A 24,424-nucleotide genomic window follows, 5' to 3' on the forward strand; every position below is an offset into this window, starting at 1 on the left:
CCCCCATAATGTCTAAGGTAACCTTGTTCTTTTAAGTTTGAAACTTATCACTGCCAACCTTGTATTATATCATGACTTTGATATTATACCACGCTTTAACATTTAAAGGCCATATTTTTTACCTTTCAATTATTAGCAATATTACCTTTCAGTGGGTGCAGTATTGGGGGAGCAGTATAAAAATCCTTAGGGCCCATTCTGGGGCGGAGATTCTGTGTGCAGCTGTGCTGTCAGAATGAATCAGTGCTATGACCACACGGACAAGCACTGACCCAATGCAATTCCGGGTGGAATTCTGAGAAGGAATCAACATTGGAAGTTCTGCTGCAGAAAATTTGGAGTGTGCAGTGGGGGGGGCTGCTTCATCAGAATCTTCGCCCAGATAAATTTCAAGTGTGCATGGACCCTTGCTCCCTGTTTTCTGTGTCTGTCAGAGAAGAGAAGTGAGAAGATACAAGTGATATCCGGAAGAAAGATCAGAATCTGTTACCGTCATCTCTATCTTTGCACAGCATCCAGTGACCTCAAGGGGCATACAGACAGATTAAGCAAAGGTCACATGACCATCGTACTTCAACCTATTTAGTGTCTTTTCTGCTCTTCTTTTTTTTTTTTTTTTTACTTCGCCAAACTGACCCTGAATAGGTCGGACCATAACGGTCACCACCGGATTCTGAAGGATCCCACTAACTTGAATAGGGTCGATTGGGTGTCCACTAACTTGAATAGGACAGGCACATTTTTTATTCACTCAACTTCCATCCTTGCCACAGGCAGGCCAACGGAGCCCCCTTTACCAGAGCACACGGCAGTGCGAACAAGCTCTTATCTTGAAATTTTTTTTAAAAAGACAGGCATAAAGAAGGGAGGGGCATAAAAAAGGGAAGGGGAAGTGTCTGTGAACATACACAGGCTGCATAGAGAGAGAGAGATACAGACTTTGAGGTGAGATCTCATACTGTAAGTATCTTGCTTCAGGGCATTATACACATTCTACACTGCTCACCATCGCTTTACCAGTTTTGCCATGCTTTTGGCTGGACACAGAGGTGCACGCTTCGGTTCTCTGTGTGATGTGGTGTGTTGTATGAGATTAGGCTCCGCCCATCACATCTGGAAAACTAAAAATTATAATTAAAGCCTGCAGAGCAGAAATCAGCTAAAAATACCATATGTAAGTTATATAATAGCCAGAAATAGTACTGCTCCTCATTTACACACAGGGCAGCTTATCCTGAAAAGTCACCTGAAAGGATAGCTACTCTTTAAAGAAATGTTTTGTGTAATTTTCTATATTTCAAGGTGTACTTCAACCTATTGCTTATACGCAATAAAATCTGAGAACTCTGTGTATATTATAAATTTTATCTTGCATCCCAATATGGTGCCATACATTCCTGATATCCATACGGAAGTGTCTTTTGTACAGTTTGACGAGGTCTATTGATGTAGGTCCGAAAAAATAAATAAAACACGCGCGGCCATAAATGTTGGCACTTCTGAAAATTTTCAAGAAAGTAAGTATTTTTCACAGAAAAGGATTGCAGTAACACATGTTTTGCTATACACATGTTTATTCCCTTTGTGTATATTGGAACTAAACCAAAAAAGGAAGGAAAAAAAACAAAACAAATTGGACATAATGTTACACCAAACTCCAAAAATGGTCTGGACAAAATTATTGGCACCCTTAACTTAATGTTTGGTTGCACACCCTTTGGGAAAAAATAACTGAAATCAGTCGCTTCCTATAACCATCAATAAGCTTCTTACACCTCTCAGCCGGAATGTCGGACCACTCTTTGCAAACTTCTCCAGGTCTCTCTTATTGGAAGGCGCCTTTTCCCAACAGCAAATTTAAGATCTTTTCACAGGTGTTCAATGGGATTTAGATCTGGACTCATTGCTGGCCACTTCATAACTCTCCAGCGCTTTTTGCCATGCATTTCTGGGTGCTTTTTTTATGTATGTTTGGTGTCGTTGTCCTGCTGGAAGACCCAAGATCTCGGACGCAAACCCAGCTTTCTGACACTGTGCTGTACAGTGTGACCCAAAATCCATTGGTAATCCTCAGATTTCATGATGCCTTGCACACATTCAAGGCGCCCAGTGCCAGAGGCAGCAAAACAACCCCAAAACATCATTGAACCTCCACCATATTTTACTGTAGGTATTTGTAGGCCTCATTTCGTTTTCGGTAAACAGTAGAATGATGTGCTTTACCAAAAAGCTCTATCTTGGTCTCATCTGTCCACAAGATATTTTCCCAGAAGGATTTTGGCTTACTCAAGTTCATTTTGGCAAAATGTAGTCTTGCTTTTTTATGTCTCTGTGTCGGCAGTGGGGTCCTCCTTGGTCTCCTACCATAGCATTTCATTTAAATGTGGACGGATGGTTCCCTCTGACACTGATGCTCCCTGAGCCTGCAGGACAGTTTGAATATCTTTGGAACTTGTTTGAGGCTGCTTATCCACCATCCGGACTATCCTGCGTTGACACCTTTCATCAATTTTTCTTTTCCGTCCACGCCCAGGTAGATTAGCTACAGTGCCATGGGTTGCAAACTTCTTGATAATGTTGCGCACTGTGGACAAAGGCAAATCTAGATCTAGATCTCTGGAGATGGACTTGTAACCTTAAGATTGTTGACATTTTCCCCCAATTTTGGTTCTCAAGTCCTCTTCTCCTCTTTCTATTGTCCATGCTTAATGTGGCACACACAGACACACTATTGCAAATACTAAGTGAATGTTTTTTTATCTGCCTTACGGTGTGATTTTTATATTGCCCACACCTATTACTTGCCACAGGTGAGTTTAAAGGAGCATCACATGCTTGAAACAATCTTATTTATCCACAATTGTGAAAGGGTGCCAATAATTTTGTCCAGCCCATTTTTGGAGTTTGGTTTGACATTATGTCCAATTTGCTTTTTTTTGCTCCCTTTTTTGGTTTAGTTCCAATACACACAAAGGGAATAAACATCTGTATAGCAAAACATGTTACTGCAATCCTTTTCTGTGAGAAATTTTCTTGAAAAATTTCAGGGTCTTACAGTGACCTATCACCTACTCTCTCAGCAGTCAGGGCAAGTAGGAGGACTTAAGCTTATCATGTCGGTTGTTTCCAGATAAGCAGTCTTAAGGCACTTTTACACAGACCAATTATTGCTGTTCCTAAAAATGCTCAATCCAGATAACGTAAAAGGGCCAGTAAGCAATGGAGGTGTTCTTATTGCTTTACTAGCAATGCGTCTCCTGTCTGATCCAGCTCTTAACTCCATCCTCTTCATCTCCCAACGGGCGGGAGAACCGCATTTAGAATGCCTCCATTGCTCAGAAAAATTGATTTGCATATGTTCTTTTCTAAGGATCACAACAGAACGGCTGCATGGATTTAAAGGGAACCAATCATCAGATCTTACCCTATATAACGCTTGGCAAAGCATGAGGATAAAGTTTTTACCCTATAATAACGCATTGGGAAGCTTTATATAGGGTAAAATCTGATGATTGGTTCCCTTTGAAGGGGTTATCTGACCAAAGACATCTTATCCCCTATCCAAAGTATAGGGAATAAGATGTTTGATCGCTGGGATCCCCCGCGATCTCCGTGCAGCACCCGCATTCTATGCAGGGCTTCGTCTCCAGTCTCTGAAAGCTCTTTGTTTTGTCAAGTCCCCAGTCCCGGAAACAAAGAGCTTTCCGGGTCTGGAGATGCAGCCCCACATAAAATGCAGGTGCTGCTCTTTGGCCGGATAACCCCTTTAAGGGGCATAGGCAACACCCGCACTATTACCCTGTATATTCCGGTTAATGCAGGTGATTCTGCTGTCAGATTTCCTTTTAAATAGGCCACACGATTAAATTGACAGAATTGCAATATTGAAATGTTATGAGTCGGTGGGCCTTGTGATGTTACAATATTTAATTCTTACAGAAATATTGTAGTTCCAATACATATCTCCTATATTTTGCTGCAATGTTTTTAAGCATTGATTTTTTTTTTCTTTTCAGAGGTTCATTAAAGTCAAGAACGCCGCCTAGCCTGGCTAGGAACCCAAACTTTCTTCTTTCCGCTAGCAAAAGGAAAGTGTACAATGCAGAAAGGTACTGTAATCTGTTCTTCATAGTGTCCAGGTTTTGTGTTAATAATGATTGTTTATTCCTTTTATACAAAGTTTTGTAATATACGTTGCGCTTCAGTGATTCACTAGTTTTATGCCTCCCTTTACTTGTTCAGGGCTGTACATGATCAGTGCGGTAAATATTGGCAAAGATGGTGCGCTAGATGTAACCTTTTACTGAACAATGAGTTTTGTTTTTTCGTTAAACTAGAAAACTGCCTTTAAAGGAAATTTGTCACCTGCACTAACCTGTCAGTACCGTCAGATAGTGCAGGTGACACTGATGACAACGGTACTTACCTTGTCCCGTTTCGTGGCGGGGATCTCCGGTAATCTTCTCCGTTAAGCTTCAGCTCCGACCCTGCATGGGGCACGGGTGGAGCTTAGTGATGTCAGCGCTACTGTTCTCTATCAGCAGGACCCAGCACGTAGCAGCAGCAGTGATGTAACTAAATTCCACCCATGCCCCAAGCAGGGCCGGAGCTGAGGCCAACAGATCTGGACAAGGTAAGTACCGTTGTCATCAGTATCACCAGCACTATCTGTCTATCTGTGCAGGTGACACTGGTGACAGATTTCCTTTAAACCACTTGTAACTATTTCTGACTCATCAGATGCCCTTGTGTCACTATTAACCCCTTAAGGACCAGGGGTTTTTCAGTTTTTGCACTTAAATTTTTTCCTCATTACCTTTAAAAAATCAAAACAAAATTGAAGAAAAAACACCATTTTGGGGGCTTCCGTTTCTACGCAGTACAAAAAATGACACCTTATATTTATTCTGTAGGTCCATACAATTAAAATGATCCCCTACTTATATAGGTTTGATTTTGTCGTACTTCTGGAAAAAATCATGCAGAAAAATGTATACGTTTAAAATTGTCATCTTCTGACCTCTAACTTTTTTATTTTTTCACGTACGGGATGGTATAGGAGGGCTCATTTTTTTGCGCTGTGACCTGAAGTTTTTAGCGGTACCATTTTTGTATTGATCGGATTTCATTGCTTTTTACTCATTTTTTCATGATATAAAAAGGGACCAAAAATATGCTATTTTTTTGCGTGTACGCCATTGACCGTGCGGTTTCATCAACGATATATTTTTATAATTCGGACATTTCCACATGCGACGATACCACGTTTATTTTCATGTACACTTTTTTTTTTTTTTTTTTATGGGAAAAGGGGGTTGATTCAAACTTTTATTAGGGAAGGGGTTAATTGGTCTTCATTCACTTAGTTTTTTTTCACTTTTCTTTTGCAATTTTATAGCCCCCATATGGGGCAATAACACTGCACACACTGATCTTTTACATTGATCAATGGTTTCTCATAGGAAACCATTGATCAATGATTCTGCCGCTTCACTGCTCTTGCCTGGATCTCAGGCAATGAGCAGTCATTCGGCGATCGGACACCAGGAGGCCGGTAAGGGGAACTCCTGTGTCCTACAGCTGTTCGGGATGCCGCAATTTCACCGCGGCGGTCCCAAACAGCCCCCTGAGCTAGCATGAGGTAGTTTACTTTCACTTTAGACGAGGAAATCAACTTTGAACACCGCGTCTAAAGGGTTAATAGCGATCTGTGCCGCGCGCTATTAGCCACGGGTCCCGGCCTCTAACAGAAAGGGAAAGGACCCAGGACGTACAGGTATGCCCTTGGTCCTTAACAGGTTAAAGACAGTCTGTCAGGAGGGTTATCCAGCAGAAGAGAGAGAGCATTCGATGTGCTATTTCTGCAAAGAGCCGGGGGACCCGACCCCCCCCCCCCCCCCCCCCTCGATCAGAAACTTATCCCGGAGTACTCCTTTAAGTCTGAGTGCCAATGATTCTTCTACTTCTCCTGCTGGATAAATTGTAAATGACTTTACAGATTCGATGTTAACTCCTAAAGGGGTGGTCCCATTTGTGGTTTACCTTTCTTCCAGGCTTCGAATTGGTTTCACTTCACAAATTGTATGCTGGCACTGATGATGTCATCGCACCTTGTGCCTGAACATGCATGCTCCTGATGTTGTATAGAACCTGTATGGACCGTGTGATAGGTTCCCTGTGTTTACATTTAGACATGTCAGTGCCATTGAGTGATGCTTTCCTCCATGCTGAGCTGTTATAAGGTCTGTGTTGAAAGGCAATTAATCAGGCTGCGGTAATGCTGCTACCTGGGGCCCCCCTGCTCAGCTCCACGCTTAGCCCAAAGTGCCTGATTCATTGACTTAGCAGAGCTGTGATAGTGCAGTTGTTTAAAGGCACTGCATATAGAGATAACGGTGCCAGCTCTGCCAAGTCAAAGAATCAGGTCAGCACTATGTACTGAGCGGCGTGTTTGTGTTGGGGGTGGGGGGGGGGGGGTGTCAGTGGAAGCAGCAATTGGATCATTAGCAGACAATCCTAGTACTTGCTTGTAGTTTTCGTAGCTGTCTTAGCATCACACAACCTGATTTATTGCTTTTCAATACAGCCCTGATAACTGCTTAGCACATACTGAAGCTGTTGGCTGCGGTGCTATTACACATATCCTGTAGCCGTCCCATAGAAGTCAGTAGGCCTGCAGAGAGGTAGCATACCTGGAAATTGCCACAAATTTTCTACTATGCACGCTCCCGAGATCCCAGACATCCTATAGAAGATACAGGGAGACTCAGGACCTTAAAATGTATGACAAAGTGCCCAAGGAAATTGAAAAACAAAAAAAAACAATTTTTAATAGGACATAACATTTTAATTTTTATTTATAATCTGTATATTTATTAAGCTCTTTTTAAGTCCCCCATAAGAAACAATTATCAGTTATTTAATTGCAATGTACTGTTCGGTGCTATGTAATATCACAGTACTGATTTGTACTATTGGCTATCTTCTTATACTGCCTGATTCTGCAGGCTGCACAGGAAGATTGGCCATCCTGCAAACCAGAGAAGGGGGAAAAAAAGACCTCCAGGTGCAATTTACACTCATTAACCCTCCGATCTTAGTGCGTGGTCCAATAAGCCCACCAAACCCTCCGGCATCCCCATTTTCACTATAGATGCCACGGCATCTATAGGGTTAATGGCAGACATCCATATGATCACTGATGCCTACCATTAGCAGGGAGTCCCTGGCTGCTGCAGTCATAACACCTGCTTTGACGTGAACGCAACTCTTGCTCTTGTTTTGTAGCCACGCCGTAAATGTACAGCGCCATGTGTGAAGTTAATCGCTGCAGCGTCGCACACTTGCAACGCGTTTCCTTATGGGGCTAATTAGAAGGGAGCCTTTCAAAATATCATGCTGCCCATAGTGAAAACAGAGTTAAAACTTAAAGGAGTAAATATCAAAACTAATTTCTTCTTCTAAAAAAAAAAAAACAGCACCACACATCCGATTGTATGTGGTGTTACAATTCAGCTTAATTTACTTAAAAGAAACTGATCTGCAATATCACACACAACCTGGGGATAGGTGTGCTGTGTTTTGAAGAAATCAGCTGTTTTTGTAATTCTGGATAACCCCTTTAATAACTTTTCCCTCTACTGATATTGCCAACTAACTTTACTTTTAAAGAAGTATAGTGAGGAGGAGAGTGCACTTATTGCCCCTTGTGCCAGTGAAAGCGTTTCCTTGTGTGTTCTTAGCCTGTGTTCCAGACCTCCTGCCGGTGGATACGACCTGGTTGCTACCGCTGCTGCAAGTCCATCCCGCTTTGCGGCGGGCTCTGGTGAATACCAGTAGCAACTTAGAACCGGTCCACCGACACGGTCCACGCCAATCCCTCTCTGGCACAGAGGATCCACCTCCAGCCAGCCGAATCGTGACAGCCCAGAACACAGGACATACTTAACAAATAAATGTAAATAGCATCTTTTTAAAGCATACTTGTCGGATCCAACTAAAAAACATGTTTTTTTTTTTATATATCACTCAGTACCTAATCCTGACCATGTATAATCTAATTATATGTCTAGCACCTTTATTTTTTTTTTTTTATTACACTTTTAATTTAGCTCACTAGTCTGAATTCCTCTCAAAGGGAGGGGGCGTGGCCACACTGTGCAGGTCTCCGCCCCCTCCCTCAGTATGCTGTCTGATCACATCTCCCCTAGTATAAGAAAAACTACAACTCCCAGCTTGTCCTCCCTGACAGTAGCGGGACACAAGCTGACAGTGGGAGGATTTTTCCTCCAGCTGTGAGCCCTGCGCTCACAGCTGTCAATCAAGGAAGTGTGTCCATGACATAGGTGATGACGCGTGGACACAGCAGGACTAGTATGTGTCCAAGCAGGCGGGGGGGGGGCAGTTGTTTGACTGGCTTTTTCTCTATGAAATACTGAAGATTTTCTAATGAAAGCAATTGCAAAACATATTGGTTATGCATGCTTTATAACATATCAAAAGTTTTTGTATCTGACAGTGCCCATTTAAAGCTCTTCACCCATGGAAGAACCCAGTATAGTGAATTTAGTGCGAGTGAATTTGCTGTCTGTTTCTCTTCAAGCACTAAGCTTTGTATTTAATAAAAACATGTCAAGTCTATAGGCAATGTATTAGGATGAAGACTCTGGCCTGTCTGGCATAAACATTTGCACATATACTAGATCATGTATAAAGATGCAAAGCAAACAGGTCTGGAGCACTCACCAGGTAAACTTGATAGAAAATTCTTTATTGAATACGATCCAAACAGATAAAAATCTGAATCAGTGGGGAGCGGAGGCAGTAGCGTTCACCCGGTGCGTGCTACTGTCTCCTCTTCCCACTGCTTTAGATTTTTATCTGTTTGGATCATATTCATCAAAGAATCTATCAAGTTTACCTGGTGAGTGCTCCAGACCTGTTTTCTTTGCATTTTTATACAATACCATGTTACCGGGATCTTGTGTTTCACGTGTAGCACTGCCAGCTTTGATATAGCACTCTCTTTATTTACTCCTATAGGTCTGATATGGCATTCACACTTATACCAGTGATTGACATATACTAGATCATGTTTTACATACTCATATGTTATGTCATAGATGAAATCTATCTTATATACCAGGAGATGGCGGTTGTTCCTTCATCATTGAGATCCACCAGCAGAGACACTATTTAGCTGACAGAAAAATGCCCCATAAGAGCTGCCATGTCCACTAAATCGCTACCCCTTGTTTAAGGCAGGAAGCATTGTAGACTAGAAGTATTTGAAAGAGTACAAGTTCTCTTTTTTGGCTGGACTTATTTTCCTGGTAGGTCTCAGGTAATGGTTATGAATGGAATAAGGCCTAACTCTACATGATCAGCCGAAATAGAGAAACAAGTCCGGCAATGACGTCACTAGGTGTCGAGTAGGCACGGTGTAAGGGATAATCCAAGCTGACCTTTGAACAACTGGTAAGGTGGTGCTCATTCTAAGGTAGCAATGATATCCAACGATAGTAAAGACATGAGAGACGGCACTCACCATCCAGGATAACGCTTTATTCACGTAGTGCAAGCATGACAGGTACAGGCAGGTCTGTAGCGTGTGAGGGCGGCTGCAACCAGAACAGGCAGTTTAGTGCGTTTAGCTGGAATAGTGGCATAGGGACTGAGCTGCCGCTATTCCGGCTAGAGGAAATGCGTCACATGCATAAAAAAGGGCCTGTTCCGGTTGCCCCCGTCCTCACACCACCAGACTTGCCTGTACCCGTCATGCTTGCACTGCATGAATAAAGCATTACCCTGGATGGTGAGTGCCATTTCTCATGTCTTTACTATCGTTGCACTCTACATGATGTAGTATTTTATGATTGAAAAAGGAAATAATCCAGTTTTCTGGTAGCTTTAGCCAACTTTTAAGATAAGGCGTTCTCTAGTATTGCTCAGAACTTTGCCTAAAAAGTTGAAGTTCTGAATTACTTCCAAGTTTCCCAGCAGTTTTCCCTTGCGGACAGCTATCATAGAACATGTTGTGTGCATGAACTTTGCTTCCTATAGAGAGTGACATGTTTTCTGATGCGATTTCAACAGTAGCTTTGTGTCAATACTATGTGCAAATATGGAATTCTGTTACTTTCACATCTTAATTTATTGTTTGGCTTTGCTTTCTGCCTATGGCCATGCTTGTATAACACACTTGGCATGTAAACACTTTGAGCAATTGACTCTTGGTACCTTCAGTTTTCATTGGAAAAATGTTGATGCTTCAGCTACAGGCGACTTTGTATTCCTGGTCTCTTGGAGTGGGGAGTATTCCTGCTGCAGACAGGTGTCTTACAGTAAAAGAAGGGGTTGTGAGAGAAAGGAAAATAGCTGATCTTCCTGGTCAATCTATAAAATACTTTTTTTTTGGTCAATCATTCCAATTTTGTTTTTGCAACATGAGGCAGGATAGGATCAAAGGAGAGGAGGCTCATTGCTTGGGAGTTTTTTTGTCTATTTTCTTCATTCATTGAGCCTTCAGCATCAAGGACATAAAGGTTGGAAGGATATATAGGTTTAAAGCGTACCTGTCATTTGCAGAAACTTTTTGCAGAAACTTTTTCTTCAGTGCACAGAGCCCCGCTTGTCCTCAGTGCACAGAGCCCCGCTTGTCCTCGGTGGTGCACAGAGCCCCGCCTGTCCTCGGTGGTGCACAGAGCCCCGCCTGTCCTCGGTGGTGCACAGAGCCCCGCCTGTCCTCGGTGGTGCACAGAGCCCCGCCTGTCCTCGGTGGTGCACAGAGCCCCGCCTGTCCTCGGTGGTGCACAGAGCCCCGCCTGTCCTCGGTGGTGCACAGAGCCCCGCCTGTCCTCGGTGGTGCACAGAGCCCCGCCTGTCCTCGGTGGTGCACAGAGCCCCGCCTGTCCTCGGTGGTGCACAGAGCCCCGCCTGTCCTCGGTGGTGCACAGAGCCCATTTAAGGATTTTTTTTTTATTTTATTTTTTTTTTTGTACAAAAAACACTGATGATTGGAAGTCTGGATATTTGGTTTCCTGTAGTTCTAGAGTTCCATTGTTACCCAGTGAAATCAATGTAATTCACATTCACCTACATTAAATTTGTGGTCTCAAAACTGTGGACCTTCAGCTGTTGCAAAACTACAACTCCCAGCATGCCCGGCAAGCCATTGCAATAGCTGAAGGTCCACAGTTTGTAGACCACTGACCTATACATTACGGGGGCAGGCCAAAGAAGGGAATATGGAGGAGGCAGGCCCGCCAGGGCAGAGTTGCGCAATACAACCAGAAGATTAAAGTAAGTGACCCCTCATTTTATTGATGTTCACCCGCACTATAACCCAGTATATTGGCTGTCAGTGTCACTTTATGGCTATGTTTACACATCCAAAAATGTGCAGAATGTCCATTACGCATTTGGTTGTTTTGGCGGCGCTAGGACTGCTTGGACATGCTCGTCTCCACAGACTGCAATGCATTTCCGAGCGGGCAGAAACATTGAACGGTTCAATGTGTTTGCAAATGCTGGAATCGGGATCTCCGCCACAGTAAGTGCACAGTGAAGCAGAATCCTGTTATTATCAATAGGACTTTGATGCAGCGGAATTTCCGAGTGGAATATTCCAGCAAAATTCCGCTCATAAATTCTGCCGTGTGAACATGGTCTAATAATAAATGATCCCTTCATTCACAGTAGGTGATGGTGTCAGCTCATCCACTCTCTTTCCCCACAGTGAGTACAGGTCACAGAGCATGCCCACAACTCTCTCCATATGAAGTAGTTTTCTTACCTAATCTGGTAAAAAAATATAAAGAACAGTATGCAATAAAAACAAAAACAGATTAGAAATAAAATATTTCAGTGTAGACTAAATAGAATAATTAGAAAGTGATACATTGCCATTTATTGAATGTATAGATACACACAGTTTTTTCTATAGTAAATACTGTGTGTGACTTAAAGGGGTATTCCGGCCTTAGACATCTTATCCACAATCCAAAGGATAGGGGATAAGATGTCTGATCACAGGGGTCCCGCCGCTGGGACCCCCGTGATTTTAGTGCAGCACCCAGTATTCTGTGCCGGGTGCTGCTTTTGAGACTTGGCGTTGCGACTCGTGATGTCACACCACACCACCTCTATTCATGTCTATGGGAGGGGGCGTGGTGGCCGCCTTGGTCTCGGGAGCAGCGCCCTGCACAGAGATCGTGGGGGTCCCAGCAGCGGGACCCCTGCGATCTGACATCTTGTCCCCTACCCATTGGATAGGGGATAAGGCCGGAATACCCCTTTAAGAAGTATATCCTGCACATTACAATTCAGATTTTTTTGGTTTGCACAGCTGTTAAATTAGACATTGCTGTCTTTTTCTCTTGGTCGTAACCTGTTATCCTCAAGAAGCTTTTGTTATTGCAGATAGGGTCTTGCTATATCAGAATACCAAATCTATGTACAAAGAACACATCTGTTCCATGGAATCTTTTTATTATTTATTTTTTCCTCTTCCTATTTTTAACAGGATGCACATTCCAGCAAACCCTTTGCTTATATTGGGTTCAGTTCAAGGCTTTAGTTCCCATTAATTGAGTGCTAGTCAGCAAATAAAAAATGAAATCCGATTCCCCAGTTACTTACTTTTTATTAGTCATTTGCCTTTTAATAGGCTAGCATAAACGGAACGTATCGCCTAGATTTTGTTTTCCTGATTAGAGCCAGATACTGAACCATGCCCTTTTTTTTTTCCTCTCACCCTTCATGAATTCACCATCCACATGCTTCCAATGGATGCTGAATGTATACAGCTGAACTGATGAGGGATAAATGTTCGTATATAGTTTAATACCATCAGATGGCCTTGCTGTGATGACTGGGTAGAGGGCGTAATGATGTGACTGAATACCACTGTTGTCACAAATGGAAGCGAGGTATGCTGTGACTACTAGGTAGGTGGCACTGGAGACTGCTGTAATTAACATGCTGTGACTACTGGTGAATGAATGAGGCGGGCCAGCTGTATCTACTAGTGAGGTAGCCGGAAGGGATGAAATGGAAGTGTTGACAGGGCCAGTTTTTCAGGCTTTCTTTAGCCCGGAATGTTCTGTTTCTTTAAGAATTTTATCTTACTACCATTTTCTGCAAACTGTGTCTGCTCAGTGAGCATGAAGCTGGTATTGGCTGTTCATGCTGGTCATGATAATATCCATCATTCATGTGTTATAAAAGAAAAGATTGTTTTTTATCACCTTGAATCTACTGTGTATGCAAACCTTAGAGGTATTTCCTGCAATTCCTAAACTTGACAGCTCAATTTTTTATCCCACCAGTGGGTTTCTGATTATTTTTTTTATTTATCACTAAACAAAAACAAATTTATTACGATGTCTTTATTAGAAATTGGAGGAAGTTCAAAGCTTTAATATTGTATACAGAGGTATTCACAGCAATCATCATGATTTTATGGGAGTTTTTCTTCTAAGTTTAGTCTTCCAACACTTAATAAACAAACTTCAGCTTAGTGCCTATCTTCTGATTTATTAAAATTTAGTAAATATTAGATTATTTCATTAGATCTAAAACTGTATAAGAGAAACAAAAAGGGAAGATTTATTAATATTGCCTTGTGTAAACCTAGAGAGTCTAAGAATGCATGAAATCTGTCACAGTGACTCAGGCTGACTTTTTCATATTTAGTTGGCTTACTTTAACCCCTTAAAGAGTAGCTCCCACCATCCTTTTTTTTTCTTTTTCTGTCCCTGCCTATTGTCCATCCATCACCCAAGCAAATGTGCTCACTTACCAGGCAGACTTCCCCAGCAGGCACAACGTCACTGATGCCTGCTGGGGGAGACACTTCCGCCCTTAGTTCATCTATACAAGGTGCCTCCAGCTGTTTTACCACTTCAACTCCCAGCTTGCCCTGACATCTATTGGCTGTCAGGGCATGCTGGGAGTTGTAGTTGTGAAACAACTGGAGGCACCCTGTGTTGAAAACAATATATCTTTGTTACGGCCGCAACCAGCTACCCCCACCCCGAAAATAACTTAACGAAGTGCAGGACAGTCCTGACTGAATTAGGACCGATTGCCCGGCCGGCATCGGTCCTAATTCATTTGTGACGTCATGGCAGGCTGCAGCCGGCCATTAGGAGGGAGACCCCCTAGTGGCCAGTTTTTAAATATAAAATTATTTGAATGAAAAAATAATGAAAGTATATTAGAGATATGTTGTAGTACATAAGTACTACAAAAAAAGGTTGATGACAGTGATGACGACCAGTCCGTTGTAATGCCATCACTCACTTTACCATAAAATGTATTGCGCAACCAAAATAATACTATTTGTGTGGGGAAATTAAAAAGAAACCTGCAATTTTGCAAATTTTGGAAGGTTTTGTTTTCACGCCTTACAATTTAGAGTAAAAATGACGTGTTCTTTATTCTTATGGTCAATACGATTAAAATGATACCCATGATAATATACTTTGCTATTACTGTTGCGTTTAAAAAAAATTGCAAACTTTTTAACCAAATTAGTACGTTTAAAATCCCCCTATTTTGAAGACCTATAACTTTTTCATTTTTCCATATAAGCGGCGGTATGAGGGCTCATTTTTTGCGCCGTGATCTGTACTTTTTATTGATACCATATTTGCTAATATAAAACTTTTAATACATTTTTTATCAAATTTTTTTTGGGAATAAAATGTTATATAAAAGCAGCAATTTTGGACTTTTTTTTTAATGTTCACGCCGTTCACTGTACGGTATCATTAACATTATATTTCAATAGTTCGGATATTTACGCACGTGGCGATACCAAAAATGTACATTACAATTTTTTTTACCCTTTTTGGGGGTGAAATAGGGGAAATGGGACAATTTACGTTTTTATTGGGGGAGGGGGTTTTTCACAATTTTTTTTAACTTTTTTTTAAAACTTTTTTTACATTTACTTTTACACTTTAATAGTCCCCATGGTGGACTATGTATTGCAATCATTCGATTGCTAATACTGTTCAGGACTATGCATAGCGCATAGCACTGATCAGTTTTATCGGCTGTCTTCTGCTCTGGTCTGCTTGATGGCAGACCAGAGCAGAAGACCCGTGGAAGGCAGCGGAGGCAGGTTAGGGGACCTCAGTCTGCCGCTCTGGATGATCAGATTGCTGCAGCAGTGCTGCGGGCGATCCCTTCATCCACAATGCTGCAGATGCCATGACCTGTATTGATCACTGCATCTGAGTGGTTAATGGCGGACATCCGCACGATCGCGAATGTTCGCCATTACCGGCGGGTCCCTGGCTCCTATCAGCAGCCGGGACCTGCCGCGCATGATCCGGGCATCGCTCCGATGCTCGCGGTTATGTATAAGACGTAAATGTACGTCCTGGTGCGTTAAGTACCACCACACTAGAACGTACATTTAGGTCCTGCGTTGTTAAATGGTTCAAGAGAATCATATTGAATGTGCAGTCTAATCTGCAGAACTCAGGTTATAGAGCTAGAGGAGCTGAGCAGATTGATATATAGTTTTGTGGGAAAAGTTCCAGAATAACTTTCATGTAAATTTCTGGGCTAAGTAGTCATGTGGGTGGTCCTACTCTGCCCACTTAACCCAAATTGAGCAGCAGTTTACATGATATATGACTGTAGTGTAAATGTATTGTTATGTATAATATCCATTCAGTCATCTGTCATACCATCTTTTCTGGAAATATTGCACATAGAAGGAAGAAGCCACCCACCCGTCCCCCCCCCCCCCCCCCTTAGGGTGCATTCACACCACGTTTTTGCTGTACAGTTACCGTTTACGGTTTCAAGTTAAAAACCGTATGGAACTGTATAGAAAACTGTATGCATTGACTTAACATTGTAAACCGTATGTCAAACGCATCATCTGGTTTAGTCGGTTTTGCCCCTTATAGGGTTTTGTCCGTAGTCTACTACATTTTTTTTAACATGTGAGTCAATGGGAACCGTACAAAAGCGTATGTGCATCTGGTTTTCACCATACGGTTTTTGACTTTGCACAGTTTGTTTTCTTGGAATTTCAATCAAACATGGGAAACTTTATTCAAAATGGAGTGAAAAGTTAAAAATATAGAAGGTTTTTTTCTTTAATAAAAGCGGATGCAACCGAACATAACTTTTCAAACCGTATACAGGTTGAAATTTGTACACACATTTTAATATAGTTTAGTCAGGTTTTGAGGAATCCATTTTTCATCAAAAACCTGATACTGGAACTGTATTGCAAAAACGTGGTGTGTATGCACCGTTATATTCTGCAGTCTGGATGTTGAGAGAAACATATTGTGCACGTGGTGCCTGAGAAAGATAATGCCAATATGTTTCTCTCTGTTCAGAAAAATGTCTGGAGTTCTTCCCTCTACTGTGTGTGCAATATTTCTGACAAGATAGAATGGCAGGAAATTACTGAGTGCATATTATTATACACAACAGTAAATTTACACTAAAGCCATAGTTAACTCCTAGTCCAACACATACTATGAAGCAAGCACAGAAACTGTGTTTGCTTCATAGATCGCGCATCCCACCGTTGATAGAAATACTGATCTCGGCATCTGAAATATAACTGGGTATTTCAAATACTCATCAGAACACCCACAGAGGAATTACGGGGGGTCAGATTAGTCAAGAGAACGGCCAGAGCTCCTCTCACCTGCTCTTGTTCTGCTACAGGAATCTTCTTTTATGGTCTTCCTTTTGGCAGAACAAAGAAGTAGATCGCGGATTAGGCTAAAAAGTGCTATGCCTATGACTAGCACTCAACAGTATTGACAATAAAAAGATTGCTGTGAATGAAATGTTAAAACAAGGGAAAAAAATGCCCCTCCCAATAAAAAAATTTTTTTTTTAAATTAATCACTCTCTTTTCACATTTTACAAATAAAAAAGTAAAATATAGAATAAAGTTATTTGATATTTCCGGGTGCAGAAATGTCCAAACTATTAAAATGTAATGTTAATGATCCCCTACAGTATATGGCGTGAACGTAACAGAATACCTGCAAAAACATTTTAATTAACCCCAATAATACTCTGTTTCCCCGAAAATAAGACATCCATAAAATAAACATTGGTGTAATATAAGCCATACCCTGAAAATAAGACACAGTGGTAGGCGTGGCTAAGCCTACCAGCGTGGAGCGGTAAAGAAGATGGGCAGCCCTTCTTATCTGCCCCATCATAACAGTTGCTATCTCGGAGGTGACCGGAGAGGTGCTGGTAGCCCCACAAACAAGGTTGGCTCCCCCTGTCGGGTCCCAGTCCTTCTGTTCGTGCTGCCAGCCGTGTCATAGAGGGAGGCAGAAAGTGAAAGTAAAAGTCTCCTCAGTGAAGTGAGGAACTAAGCTCTGCTTTGTGGGTCCTTAGGGGGAAGAATAAAGCTGTGGCTGCCGTTTTACTCAGCACTCTGGGTATCTCTCATCCACCACCAACAGTCTGTGGGTCTCTGTATTGTTGTACCATACTGAATAAAAAATAAGATATCCCCTGAAAATAAGCCATAGTGTGTCTTCTTGAGGAAAAATGAATATAGGACAGTGTCTTATTTTCAGGGAAACACGGTATGTGAGGATCATAGGTACAGATCTAGTTAAAGGCATAAACCTAGGTGTAATAGACTTGAACAACAACAAAAAAAAGTTATATAAGGATTTGCAGGTAATTTCTTCCATGAGAACTCAAATGTGGGATGAAGGAATTTGCTGCACAGTAGGAACAGTCAAAAATTGGACATGTAAGGAAATTTCTATGCATGTGAAGACTAATAGCTTACAAAAAGGATCCAAAACTTTTGGATTTTTTAGTACGGCGGGGGGGGGGGGGGGGGGGGGAGATAAGGAAGCTAATTCTTAGGGGAGATGCGCTGATATCTGCAGGGACCCTCAAAAGCCTGAAACCTCTCCCTCCCTCCTTCCTCAAGAATGCTCAGAACATAAGCTTTGAACTGTCCTATCTCCAAATTCCAACCCTTGTAAGAACCATTTTTGTATTATTATTTTTATCTACTCTTTCTATTTATTATTCATTTTTGTGTGCATTAAATATTCACCCTTTCTCGCACCTAAGTTATTGTGTCTCTTTTTGACACATATCCATTGCTTTAGGTTGTATGAATTCCGTGCTGGTCTAAATGTCTTAAGAGTCTTGGCGTCTTGGCCTTTTTCCTGACCCTTTGCCCCCTCCGGCTTGCTTAAAGTCCACATTCTCCATTTACAAAGAAGTATTGCTGGATTGTATATTAGACCATACAGCAGGGAATATATTTGCTGCAATAATCCTTAAACAATGTATAATCAGAAAATAAATTAAAGGGGTTATTGAGGAATAGAAAACCAGAGCTAATTTCTTTCAAAAATCGCTCCCTGTCTGTCTCCAGGTTGGATGTGGTTCTGCAGCTCCGTTCCATTGAAGTGAATGAGGCCAAGCTGTAATACCACACACAACCTGGGGACAGACATGGAGCAGTTTTTCAAAGTTATTAGCTCTGTTCTTCTATTCCTGGATAACCCCTTTAAAGGAGCACTCCACTGACTAATGTTTGGAACATTTAGTTCCAAACGCTGTGTGCGCGCTGCCGGGGCTGGTCACGCCCCCTTTGTGACGTCACACCACGCCCCCCTCAATGCAAGTCTATGGGAGGGGGCGTAGCGGTGTACTAAATTTTCCAAATGTGGCCAATGGACTACCCCTTTTAATGCAACCATTATATATATATATATATATATATATATATATATATATATATATATAATATAATTTATTTATTTTTTATTCATTTTTGCTGCTTTTTCACTTTTCCTTTTCCCTAGTTAACAAAGCATACACAATAACCTGACATTTCCTGTTTTTCTTCGGCTTTGCTGTATAGACTGGGACAGGGTTAACGGGATGGGAATTTAAAGGTGTTCGCCAGGTATACACATTGAAGGCCTGTATTCTGCATAGCTCATCAATTTCTGATCAGCACAGCCGCTGCATCCAAATCCACACTGTAAATAGGGCCAGAAGCAATTTTCTCCATTCACTCTGCAGTAGTTGTGCCTGCTGACTGGAGCTCAGCTCTAATTCACTTCAATGGGAGCTAAGCAGCCAAAGTGCAACATGGCCTATACACTCAGTACAGAGCCAACTACTTCCATCCCCGTTCACAGTGTAGATCCATGCACAGTGGCTGTGCCCAACATCTGATTAACAAGGGTGCCATGTGTCAGCATCTCCTCGATCAGGTATTGCTGGCCTCTCCTGTTGTATTCTGTTGTAGACATTACCTATAGACCAATTATTAATTTGAATGTCTTTTTCTAATCTTTTTAGGCCTGATAACAATGCTGGAGACCACACAGATGCCATGAATGGAGGCCGTCTGAAAGGTGGAGATAATAATGGATCAGGGCAACTGACAAAGTTTTGCCATGAGTGTGGCACCAGATATCCAGTTCAGTCAGCCAAGTTTTGCTGTGAATGTGGAGTAAGAAGAATGGTGGTTTGATCATTTCCTGTTTTATCCTAAAGGAAGCCAAACATCATTCTGCCTAAAAGTGGGCTTGCTTCGACTGCTTACATATATGGTATATAAATGACTGGGAATACATAAGTCTGTGAGATAACAAAGTCTCAGTTGGCAAAGACCTTTTATCCTCAAGAAAATGAATCCATTGGTTATCGTACTGGATTATTAAAATTGGGTCTAATTTTTATTTTAAATAATCTGTATCTGCATCTCACTATAATCACCTTTAAATTCAGTAACAGTTGTGTATACTTTAATATCATGTGGCAATGGCTTTTTCTGCTGAAAAAAAGCTTTAGGAATATAGGTGGAACTTTTAAAGTAATGCATCATAGACTTGGACGTAGACGATTTGACGCATCTGATGTCTATGAGGGTTTGCAATGCCTAATAGCAGGAAACTGGTGCAGACGAAAGGCAGCCACTTATTTCTCATTGTTTTATTAAAATAACATGTATTTGGCCAAGCCATATGGGCATGCTAAGGGAGAACAATTGTTGGCCAACACTTAACTATAATCAGCTTAACAGAAGAGCCACCTCTATTGCACTCGTAAGTTCTGGCACTGGAAGCTTTACTTTGTTATAATATTTGCATGTTCACTAGGACTAGGATTATTCTAAGAATGCAGGACTGCGATTTTATGGGACAATTTGTTAGTCGTGCACACAAAGATTTATTACCGTTTTAGATTATACAGTCCATGTTGTATTTGTTTACCAAAATCTACAGGTCTTTTATTTTTTATTTATTTTTACTAGTTTTATGTGGGTTGGGTAAGTTGGTTCCTCCATTTACAATGGTTTGCTCTCCGTCTCTCATTTACAGTCTGTCTTTGTTTTTAGGGTGCCTTCATCCAGATCTTTCTACAACAGATTTGTGTGTGTTATATGAACAATGTATCAGTGGCGGCAAGATGGAGGAGATTATAACAAATCTCAACAAAAATAAGCATGGAATCTGTAATCTGTCAGGAATTGTTGCATAGTGATATGTCAAAGATTACAGCAGAGGCTTTGTTTAGAGCCATCATTGCTGAGTTTATTAGATTTGATGGTAAGAATAGTGTGGCATGCATTGCTCTTGAATGATGGACACCTTGGCAGAGCATGATGCTCCCTTATGTAAGCTGAGAATTTTCGCTTGTGGAATTCCACCTCAAATTAAAGCCCATGGACTTCTATGGGATTCCGCACTCCCATTCACAGTTCTGAATTTCCGTTTGTGGAATTCCGCTAGCGGAATTCCGCAAGCGGAAATTCAGAAGTTTAAATGGGAGTGCGGAATCCCATAGAAGTCTATGGGCTTTAATTTGAGGCAGAAATTCAGCCATGTGTATAGACCCTAAGTCTAAAACTTCTGAAATAGAACATTTGTATTTAATTTGATTAGCCAAAACATTAAAATTGTTGTCAGATGAAGTAAATAACATTAATTATCTTGTGACAATGGCACTTGTCAAGAGGTGGGAAATATTAACCAGCAAATAAACAGTTAGTTCTCGAAGTTGATCTGTTGGAAGCAGAAAAATGGGCAAGTGTAAGGATCTGAGCGACAGCGAGCTAAATTGTAATGGCTGGACAACTGTAGGTATTGTGGGGTTAACCCCGTCTACAGTGGCTAGTACTTTTCAAAAGTGGTCCAAAGAAAAACAACTGGTGACACCATTGTGGGCACCCAAGGCTCATTAATATACATAAGGGACTAAAGGCTAGTCCATCTGGTCTAATTCCTGAGAATAGCATCTTTAGCTCAAAGTGCTAAGAAATGTAATGCTGGCTAGAAAGGTGTCAAAGCATGCTGCCTCCTTTCCACTGCCAAGTGGCTAAATGGGCACGTGAGCATCTACTGGACTGTGAAGCAATGGTAAAGGGTAGCCTGGTCTGATAAACCACATTTTCTTTGACATCATGTAGACGCAGTGCAGCCCCCAGCATTCGGCATCCGAGACGGGGACGTGACGTCACAACCACGCTCCCTAATGATGTCACACCCCCTCCAGTCATGTCTATGGGAGTTGGCGTGACGGCCAACACTCCCCCTCCCATAGACATGAATGGAGGGGGGTGTGGTGTGACATCATTAGGGGACGTGGCTGTGACGTCACGTCCCTGTCTCGGAGGCAGCGCCCGGCACAGAATGCCAGGGGCTGCATCGAGATTCGCGAGGGACCCCTGCGATCATACATCTTATCCCCTATCCTTTGGATAGGGGATAAGTTGTATAAAGCCAGAATACCCTTTTAACTGGAGTAATACACTGACTTAGGGAAAGCTATCTTAAAAAAAGGTGGCACAAGAGAGCTGCTTTGTATATCTTACTTGGTGAAGCGATAGCACTAGTTTGCATGAGAAGACAAACCTCCTTCAGCAGGAGAATGTGGATGGCTGCACGGCAATACTTGTTCAGGAATGGTTTATGATAAAAGACAACGTTCAAGATGTTGTCCCTCATTTACAAAGAATGGAGTGTAGTTTTCTTTGTATTTTTTTTTTCCTTTCCCTGACAGGTATTTTTCAATGGTATTTACAGTTGTATCCTTTATTTGGCAAGTTTCCCTACATTTTGCTTTTATACATACATATATACCTTTTCCGAGCTGCCAGGTTTTCCAGGGCTCAAATCCACCACATTTTATGTGGAAACATTAGTAAATTTTGTATGTTTTTTTTTTTTGTTTTTTTTTTAATGAAGGGTTTTTTGGAGACATGCCCCCTTTTTTAGGTTTTATTAATAAAGTTTAGGATTTTTGTTGGAAATTCTGTCATGCGACACAAAAAAAACTACAAAATCTACTCAGAAAATCCTTAGGCTCCAAATTCTTCAGTTATCAGTCTGATCAAGCATTTGTGTGATGTGCTGGAAAAACACGTGTGACCCATGGAGGTTGCACATCACAACTTAGGCCTCGTTCACGTTGCCATCAGACTATTTGGAGTTCCGTCGGCAATCCGGCCAGAAGGACGGGAGTTTAGCGGATAAAAAAAATAGTGCAAGCTCTATGTTTTTTCTCTGCAAAAATCCTGTAAAATTACCGGGTCACAGACGGACCCCTTGCAAGTGAATGGGGTCGTCGGGACCAGCAGTAGTCATTTGCATCCGACCCGTTTCAGGGTCCGATCCGCTCAATAACAAAAAAAGAGAAAAGAGGCAATCTGATCCTTAACCGGTTGGATGCAAATGGCCGTGTGAGCCTAACCTTACAGGGCTTAATAGATCTGCTGTAAACCCTCTTTGTGAGAGATACCACAGGACACATTAAGAGGTATTCTGGAGTCTATGCCTCATCCTGTCAGAGCTGTTACAGCAGTACTAGGGCCCTACATAATAGTGCTATGGCTGATCGATGTATGAATGTCATGAAGATCTCTGACAAAGGATAGGGGATAAAATGTCTAATTGTGGTTTTTTTTTTCAGTGCATAATATTAAGAATGTTTATTGACAGGGCAGTAAAGCCAAATACCAAATGTGGTGAAGAATTCTGCCTTTATTTGACACAACTCTCAGGTGGAATATCAGTGATTTTTAAAATGAGGGACTTTTTTTTATTTTATTTTTTTAAGTTCACAATGTTAGGATTTCTCAAAAACTTGACACAAGTCATTCAATTACAAATACTCCTGGCTTATTAAACTTAGGAAATGCACCTTAAGTCATTGTAAGACATAAATACAAGATAATTATTTTATATGGTGGTGTGTGTGTTCCAGGGCTACTTTGTTGGCATCATTTATTTATCATACAGTATGTAGAAGTGTTTATGTATTGTTTAATGGACATATTTCATTTTGTATTTATGTTTTTTATGCCGGTCAGTGTCCAGTGATATTAGTGAAGCTACTAACAGGTAAAAAAAAAAAAAACAGGAAGGAGAATTTAATTTCTATTTTGGCTGTCCTGTAGGCAGAATCCCCAGTTTTCCTAGGTTGGGCATTTTTCTGAAGCCACTCCTTAGTACTAACACAGGAACCTTGATATTTAAAGGGGTATTCCAGTCAAAGTAAAGGGGATAAGATGTCTGACCGCCGCTTGGCTAACCCCCTCCCCCCCCAATCTCTGTGCAGCACCCACATTCTATGCGGGGCTGCTGCTCCAGTCTCTGTGTTTCTGGGACTGGGGACGTCACGCCACGCTCATGTCATACTACTGGCATCACCGCTCACCAATGGAAGCCATGATGTCAGTAGTAGGTCAGTAGTCAGTCAATTGACCACTGAGGCTACTGAATGGCTGCATCGGTCATGTGTCGGCCCTAGTGAACAGAAACTGCGGTGCCCACCAGAGCTTCTGCACTTCTTGACCAAATTCTGCACACTTCTATTTTGGATTGCCAATAAATTATTAAAGGGGTACTCCACTGCCCAGTGTTCCGGCTGCATACTCAGGCGGAACACTGGCCGTAGAGTACCCCTTTAAGCATATTCACAACTTTGAGTGCAAACTACTCCTTATACCTGTTTTTCATAGTAATAAATCAGCCAACAGCATTAAGCTGCACAGAAAAGAGGATCCTGATCTGATTGCTTTCTATAATCACCAAAACAATGTTTTTTTGTTTTTTTTTCCTTGACATTATTACTATATGGAACACTTTGTATGTTTTTGTGGCACCATGTTGTGTTGCTTTAGTTCCTAGCACCAAGTTTATTTGATATTAATAGAAAACTTTGTTTTGAAGAATAACTTGTTCTATAAAATCTGTATATTGTACAGTCTTGTGTTTGTCCCGGGTGATCGAGCCATTACACGCATTGTGATACAACGTACTGTGCACTGAGGTAAACAGCCATGTCTATCGCATAGCTGAAGTACAGTACCATACGCCTGCTGTACAGTTATGGTGTTTCTGAATACTTATAATACAATTTTTGTTTTTCA

General features: G+C 41.6%; 1 protein-coding gene across 1 annotated transcript in view; it reads left to right on the plus strand.

Annotated features, from left to right (window-relative positions):
• ZC2HC1A (zinc finger C2HC-type containing 1A) overlaps positions 1 to 20,798 on the plus strand; it is a 70,557-nt gene extending 49,759 nt beyond the window's left edge. Inside the window, exons 8-9 of the mRNA XM_056522202.1 lie at positions 4,017 to 4,109; positions 19,348 to 20,798. Of these exons, the coding sequence (XP_056378177.1) occupies positions 4,017 to 4,109; positions 19,348 to 19,522 (268 nt within the window). The 3' untranslated portion in view covers positions 19,523 to 20,798. The remainder of the gene's footprint in view (positions 1 to 4,016; positions 4,110 to 19,347) is intronic.
• The last annotated feature ends 3,626 nt before the right edge of the window (positions 20,799 to 24,424 follow it).

This window comes from Hyla sarda, chromosome 5 (genome assembly GCF_029499605.1).
Source record: "Hyla sarda isolate aHylSar1 chromosome 5, aHylSar1.hap1, whole genome shotgun sequence".
In the NCBI taxonomy this organism is placed as follows: domain Eukaryota; kingdom Metazoa; phylum Chordata; class Amphibia; order Anura; family Hylidae; genus Hyla; species Hyla sarda.